This window comes from Calidris pugnax, unplaced genomic scaffold, assembly GCF_001431845.1.
Source record: "Calidris pugnax isolate Ruff unplaced genomic scaffold, ASM143184v1 scaffold17, whole genome shotgun sequence".
Taxonomy (NCBI): Eukaryota; Metazoa; Chordata; class Aves; order Charadriiformes; family Scolopacidae; genus Calidris; species Calidris pugnax.
This window is the reverse complement of record NW_015090794.1, coordinates 13479222-13486408: the sequence shown is the minus strand read 5'-3', so window position 1 is coordinate 13486408 and position 7187 is coordinate 13479222. Positions and strand designations below refer to the sequence as shown.

The following is a 7187-nucleotide window of genomic DNA, read 5'->3' as shown; positions in this document are numbered from 1 at the left end:
GGATGGAAAGAAGGGGGGAAAGAAGGGGGAAAAGGGGAAAAAAGGGGGGGGAAAGGAAAAGGGGAAAGGAAGGGAAGCTTCCCCCCGCTCTGTCCCACCGGCACTCAGGGAGGCCGGGCAAGCCCTCCCCGAGCACCACCACGGCCCCCCCGGTCTCCCGCACCTCATGAAGATCTCGGCGATGCGGAAGCCGATGCCCGAGCCGCCGCCGGTGATGAACGCCACCTGGCCCCTGAGGGGACAAAGGGACAGTCAGAGCCCGGCCGGCCCCCTCGGGGCGACCCCGACCAGCGCGCAGGCCGCGGCCTTGCCCCCGGTGCCCCGGAGGCCCTCAGCGCCCCCGCACTCACGCCAGGATGTCGGGGCTGAAGAGGTGGCGGTACTCGCGGAGACACTCGTCGGCGTCCACGTCCGGCGGCGGCCGAGAGGCTGCCCCGTTCTCCGCCATGGCGCCGCGATCCCCCCTTCCCCGGTCCCCGCCGGCGGCAGCGGGACCGGCCGCGCCGCGGGGCACGCCGGGAGCGAGGGCCGCGCAAGGCCTGCCGGGAGTTGTAGTCCGGCGGGGCATGCGCCATGTTGCTCATGCGCGGGCGTCTCAATGTCGCCTGGCAACGGAGCGGGGACCCAGCGGCGTCCCACAGTGCCGCCCAGTGTCCCCAGTGCCTTACTGGTGAGACTGTGACACTCCAGTGGTAGCCCAGTGCCCACCGGGCACAGCCCGGTGCCTCCCAGAGCTGCCCAGTACTGTCCCAGAGCTGACCACTGTCACACCAGCGCCCTGCGGGGGGACCCCAGTGCCTCCCAGAATCGCCCAGTACCACACCAGTGCCTCCCCGGGGACAGCCCAGTGGCTCCCAGAGCTTCCCAGTACTGCCCCAGAGCCACCCCGAGGACAGCCCATGCCTCCCAGAGCTGCCCAGTGCTGCCCCAGCGCCCCTCGGGGACAGCCCAGTACCTCCCAGAGCTGCCCAGCGCCGTCCCAGTGTCTTTCAGACCTTCCCAGTACTGCCCCAGTGCCCCCCAGTGACAGGCCAGTGCTTCCCAGAGCTGCCCAGTGCCTCACAGAGCTTTCCAATGCCTGCCCAGGGATTCCAGAGCTGCCCAGTACCGTCCCAGTACCCCAGGGACGTCCCAGTGCATCCCAGAGCTTCCCAGTGCCTCCATGTGCTTCCCAGTACCGCCTTCCCCTGGGCACAGCCCACTTCTTCTCAGAGCTGCCCAGTGTTTCCCAGAACTTCCCAGTACCGACCCAGTGCCTCTTGGAACAGCCCAGTGCCCCCCATAGCAGCCCAGTAATGCCCCAGTGTCCTCTAAGACATCCCAGTTGTTTCCCAGAGCCGCCCAGTGCCCTCCAGGGACAGACTAGTGCCTCCCAGCCCTGCCCAGTACTGACCCAGTGCTCCCCGGGGACAACCCACTTCTTCCCAGAGCTGCCCAGTGTTTCCCAGAACTTCCCAGTACCGACTCAGTGCCTCTTGGGACAGCCCAGTTGTTTCCCAGTGCTGCCCAGTAGCACCCCAGTGCCGCCTAGTAGCACCCCAGTGCCCTCCAGGGACAGCCTGGTGCTTCCCAGAGCTTCCTAATACCACCCCAGTACCCCGAAGGGACAGACCAGTGCCTCCCAGTCCTGCCCAGTCCCACCTCAGTGACCCCTGGGACATCCCAGTGCGCCCAGATCTTTCCAGTACAATCCCTGTGCTCTCCAGGGACATCCCAGTGCCTCCCAGTGCTTCCCAGTAGCCTCTCAGCGCCCCTGGAGATGGCCCAGTTCTTCCCAGATCTACCGGGTGCCTCGCAGAGCTTCCCAGTGCTGCCCCAGTGCCTTCCAGGGACATTCCAGTGCCTCCCAGAGCTTCCCAGTCCCTCCTCAGGGCTTCTGAGTACCACCCCAGTGCCCCCCAGGGACATCCCAGTGCCTCCCAGGGCTGCCCAGTACCACCCAGTACCCCCTGGGAACATCCGGTGCACCCAAGAGCTAACAGTGCTATCCAGTGCCCCAGGGGACATCCCAGTATCTCCTAGATCTTCCCAGTGCCTCCCAGTACTGCCCCAGTACCCCCCCGGGGGCAGTCCAGTGCCCCCAGACCTTCCCACTACCTCCCAGTGCTGCCCAGTACTGTCCAAGTGCTCCCCATAGCAGCCCAGTGCTTCCCTGTGCTTCCCAGTACCACTCCAAGTGCCCCCAGGAGACAACCCAGTGCCTCCCAGTACTGTTCCAGTGCCCCCCACCCCAGTGCCCCCTGGGGGAGAACCCAGTGCCTTCCAGAGCTCCCCAGTGCTGCCCCAGTGCCCACCAGGGGCAGCCCAGTGCTTCCCAGAGCCGCCCAGTGCTGCCCAGTGCTTCCCAGTACCACCCCAGTGCCCCCTGAGGGACAGCCCAGTACCTCCTAGAGCTTCCCAGTGCCTCCCAGTGCTGCCCCACTACCCTCCTGGGGGCAGCCCACTGCCTCCCAGAGCTTCCCACTACCTCCCAGTGCAGCCCAGTACTTCCCAGTGCCTCCCAGTGCAGCCCAGTGCTTCCCAGAGCCGCCCAGTGCTGCCCAGTGCTTCCCAGTACCACCCCAGTGCCCCCTGAGGGACAGCCCAGTACCTCCTAGAGCTTCCCAGTGCCTCCCAGTACTGTTCTAGTGCCTACTGGGGACAGCCCAGAGCTTCCCACTACCTCCCAGTGCTGCCCAGTGCTGCCCCAGTGCTTACCAGGGCCAGCCCAGTGCCGCCCAGAGCTGCCCAGTACTTCCCAGTACCATCCCATTCCCCCCTGGAGGGCAGCCCAGTGCCTCCCAGAACTGTCCCAGTGCCTGCCAGGGACAGCCCAGAGCTTCCCACTACCTCCCAGTGCTGCCCAGTACTGTCCAAGTGCTCCCCATAGCAGCCCAGTGCTTCCCGGTGCTTCCCAGTACCACTCCAAGTGCCCCCAGGAGACAACCCAGTGCCTCCCAGTACTGCCCCAGTACCCCCCCGGGGGCAGTCCAGTGCCCCCAGACCTTCCCACTACCTCCCAGTGCTGCCCAGTACTGTCCAAGTGCTCCCCATAGCAGCCCAGTGCTTCCCTGTGCTTCCCAGTACCACTCCAAGTGCCCCCAGGAGACAACCCAGTGCCTCCCAGTACTGTTCCAGTGCCCCCCACCCCAGTGCCCCCTGGGGGAGAACCCAGTGCCTTCCAGAGCTCCCCAGTGCTGCCCCAGTGCCCACCAGGGGCAGCCCAGTGCCTCCCAGTGCTGCCCAGTAGTGTTCCAGTGCCTGCCCCAGTGCCCCCCTGGGGGCAGCCCAGTGCCTCCCAGTCCTGTTCCAGTCCCCCCCACCCCAGTGCCCCCTGGGGGAGACCCCAGTGCCTTCCAGAGCTCCCCAGTGCTGCCCCAGTGCCCACCAGGGGCAGCCCAGTGCCTCCCAGTCCTGTTCCAGTCCCCCCCACCCCAGTGCCCCCTGGGGGAGACCCCAGTGCCTTCCAGAGCTCCCCAGTGCTGCCCCAGTGCCCACCAGGGGCAGCCCAGTGCCTCCCAGTCCTGTTCCAGTCCCCCCCACCCCAGTGCCCCCTGGGGGAGACCCCAGTGCCTTCCAGAGCTCCCCAGTGCTGCCCCAGTGCCCACCAGGGGCAGCCCAGTGCCTCCCAGTCCTGTTCCAGTCCCCCCCACCCCAGTGCCCCCTGGGGGAGACCCCAGTGCCTTCCAGAGCTCCCCAGTGCTGCCCCAGTGCCCACCAGGGGCAGCCCAGTGCCTCCCAGTGCTGCCCAGTAGTGTTCCAGTGCCTGCCCCAGTGCCCCCCTGGGGGCAGCCCAGTGCCACCCAGAGCTGCCCATTGCTTTCCTGTGCTTCCCAGTACCCCCCCAGTGTCCCCTGGGGGACAACCCACTGCCTCCCCAGTGCTTCCCAGTACTGTCCCAGTGCCTGCCAGGGACAGCCCAGATCTTCCCAGTACCTTCCAGAGCTCCCCAGTGCTGCCCCAGTGCCACCTGAGGGACAGCCCAGTGCCTCCCAGTGCTGTCCAGTGCTTCCCAGTACCACTCCAGTGCCCGCTGGGGGACATCCCAGTGCCTCCCAGTGCTGCCCAGTACTGTCCCAGTGCCTGCCGGGGACAGCCCAGTACCTCCTAGAGCTTCCCAGTGCCTCCCAGTACTGCCCCAGTGCCCCCTTGGAGGCAGCCCAGTGCCTCCCAGTGCTGCCCAGTACTTCCCTGTGCTTCCCAGTACCCCCCCAGTGTCCCCTGGGGGACAGCCCAGTGCCTCCCAGTACTGTCCCAGTGCCTGCCAGGGACAGCCCAGAGCTTCCCAATACCTTCCAGAGCTCCCCAGTGCTGCCCCAGTGCCCCCTGAGGGACAGCCCAGTACCTCCTAGAGCTTCCCAGTGCCTCCCAGTGCTGCCCCACTACCCTCCTGGGGGCAGCCCAGTGCCTCCCAGAGCTACCCACTACCTCCCAGTGCTGCCCAGTACTGGCAGTGCCCACCAGGGGCAGCCCAGTGCCTCCCTGTGCTTCCCAGTACCACCCCAGTGCCCCCAGAAGACAGCCCGGTGCCTCCCAGTACTGTTCCAGTGCCTACTGGGGACAGCCCAGAGCTTCCCAGTACCTTCCAGAGCTCCCCAGTGGCCTCCAGGGACAGCCCGGTGCTGCCCAGAGCTTCCCACTGCCTCCCAGTGCTGCCCAGTACTGCCCCAGTGCTCACCAGGGCCAGCCCAGTGCCGCCCAGAGCTGCCCAGTACTTCCCTGTGCTTCCCAGTACCACCCCAGTGCCAGGTGGGGGACATCCCAGTGCCTCCCAGTGCTGCCCAGTACTGTTCCAGTGCCTGCCAGGGATAGTCCAGAGCTTCCCAGTACCTTCCAGAGCTCCCCAGTGCTGCCCCAGTGCCCCCTGAGGGACAGCCCAGTGCCTCCCAGTGCTGCCCAGTACTGTTCCAGTGCCTGCCAGGGATCGTCCAGAGCTTCCCAGTACCTTCCAGAGCCCCCCAGTGCTGCCCCAGTGCCCCCTGAGGGACAGCCCAGTGCCTCCCAGTGCTGCCCAGTACTGTTCCAGTGCCTGCCAGGGATCGTCCAGAGCTTCCCAGTACCTTCCAGAGCCCCCCAGTGCTGCCCCAGTGCCCCCTGAGGGACAGCCCAGTGCCTCCCAGTGCTGCCCAGTACTGCCCCAGTGCCCGCCGGGGAGAGCCCAGTACCTCCTAGAGCGTCCCAGTGCCTCCCAGTACTGCCCCAGTGCTCACCAGGGACAGCCCAGTACCACCCAGAGCTTCCCAATTCTTCCCAGTACCATCCCATTCCCCCCTGGAGGACAGCCCAGTGCCTCCCAGTGCTGCCCAGTACTGTCCCAGTGCCTGCCAGGGACAGCCCAGTCCCTCCTAGAGCTTCCCAGTGCCGCCCAGTACTGCCCCAGGGCCCCCCTGGGGGCAGCCCAGTGCCTCCCAGAGCTGCCCATTGCTTTCCTGTGCTTCCCAGTACCCCCCCAGTGTCCCCTGGGGGACAGCCCACTGCCTCCCCAGTGCTTCCCAGTACTGTCCCAGTGCCTGCCAGGGACAGCCCAGATCTTCCCAGTACCTTCCAGAGCTCCCCAGTGCTGCCCCAGTGCCACCTGAGGGACAGCCCAGTGCCTCCCAGTGCTGTCCAGTGCTTCCCAGTACCACCCCAGTGCCCGCTGGGGGACATCCCAGTGCCTCCCAGTGCTGCCCAGTACTGTCCCAGTGCCTGCCGGGGACAGCCCAGTACCTCCTAGAGCTTCCCAGTGCCTCCCAGTACTGCCCCAGTGCCCCCTTGGAGGCAGCCCAGTGCCTCCCAGTGCTGCCCAGTACTTCCCTGTGCTTCCCAGTACCCCCCAGTGTCCCCTGGGGGACAGCCCAGTGCCTCCCAGTACTGTCCCAGTGCCTACCAGGGACAGCCCAGAGCTTCCCAATACCTTCCAGAGCTCCCCAGTGCTGCCCAGTGCCCCCTGAGGGACAGCCCAGTGCCTCCCAGTACTGTCCCAGTGCCTGCCAGGGACAGCCCAGAGCTTCCCAATACCTTCCAGAGCTCCCCAGTGCTGCCCCAGTGCCCCCTGAGGGACAGCCCAGTGCCTCCCAGTGCTGCCCAGTGCTTCCCAGTACCACCCCAGTGCGCCCTGAGGGACAGCCCAGTGCCTCCCACTGCTGTCCAGTGCTTCCCAGTACCACCCCAGTGCGCCCTGAGGGACAGCCCAGTGCCTCCCAGTACTCCCCCAGTGTCCCCCCACTGAGCCCCATGGCGCTTCCCGGCAGCATCCAAGGGAGGAGAGCGGAGCCGTGACTGGGGCCACTGGTGTTTATGGTGGGGCTGGGGGTCCCGGCGGGGCGGGGGCCACCCTATGGCCCGTAGGTGTAGTCCCTGTCCCCGCTGTCCCAGGCCACCAGCTCGTCCCGCTGGAACCAGAAGCCGATCTCCCGCTGGGCCGTCTCCACCGAGTCGCTGGCGTGGACCACGTTCCTGCACGGGGGGACAAGGACGGGGACGTGATCTGGGGTTGGGGGGGGTCCCACCACCCGTGTGTGTGTCCCCCCCCGCCCCACAACTCACCCCGTGCCCCCCTACCTGCTGACGTGCATGCTGAAGTCCCCCCGGATGGTCCCCGCCGCCGCCGTCGCCGAGTTGGTGTCCCCCACCATGGCCCGCGTGGACCTCACCACGTTGTAGCCCTCCCACACCTGCGGGACAGGGGGACACCTCAGCCCCCCCTGGACTCCCTCACCACATCCGTCCCCACCCCAGGAGACCCCCATCCCGTCCCCTCACCATGGCCACCACTGGCCCCGATGTCATGTAGGCGAGGAGCGCGGGGTAGAAGGGCTTCTGCTGCAGCTGCTGGTAGTGCTTGTCCAGGAGACCCTTGTCCGCCTGGTGGCAACGCAGGGTGACAGTGGGGACACCCAGAGGTGTCCCCGGCACCCTGTGTGGCACTGGGAGCGGGATCCCCAAGGGGAAGGGTGGCAACTGGGTGGGAGGGCTACCTGGAGCAGCTTCATGGCCACCAGCTTGAAGCCGCGCCGCTCAAAGCGCTGGATGACGTGTCCCACCAGCCGCCGCTGCACCGCGTCCGGCTTCACCAGCACCAGCGTCTTCTCCTGCAGCTCTGGGGGGGCTGCGTGGGGACGGAGGAGGTCACTGTCACCCCACACACACCTTCTGCCCCCTGGCATGGCACACAGGTCACCACCACCACACGTGGGGTGGTGGCAGCGGGACCCCACATTGCTCTG

The 7187-nt window shown here is 67.0% G+C and overlaps 2 protein-coding genes across 3 annotated transcripts in view; both read right to left on the bottom strand.

Moving 5' to 3' along the window:
* Positions 1–518, bottom strand: part of DECR2 (2,4-dienoyl-CoA reductase 2, peroxisomal) — an 8160-nt gene extending 7642 nt beyond the window's left edge. The window contains exons 1-2 of one of the 2 annotated variants that reach the window (XM_014936744.1): positions 351–518; positions 164–232 (exon numbers count right to left, since the gene is read on the bottom strand). In XM_014936744.1, coding sequence (XP_014792230.1) covers positions 164–232; positions 351–448 — 167 coding nt within the window. In that variant the 5' untranslated portion in view covers positions 449–518. The remainder of the gene's footprint in view (positions 1–163; positions 233–350) is intronic. The other variant, XM_014936745.1, reaches the window with a different exon arrangement.
* A 5723-nt stretch (positions 519–6241) lies between these two features.
* The window catches only part of NME4 (NME/NM23 nucleoside diphosphate kinase 4), a 3268-nt gene continuing 2322 nt past the window's right edge, over positions 6242–7187 (bottom strand). The window contains exons 2-5 of the mRNA XM_014936254.1: positions 6939–7069; positions 6724–6825; positions 6523–6635; positions 6242–6417 (exon numbers count right to left, since the gene is read on the bottom strand). Of these exons, the coding sequence (XP_014791740.1) occupies positions 6297–6417; positions 6523–6635; positions 6724–6825; positions 6939–7069 (467 nt within the window). The 3' untranslated portion in view covers positions 6242–6296. The remainder of the gene's footprint in view (positions 6418–6522; positions 6636–6723; positions 6826–6938; positions 7070–7187) is intronic.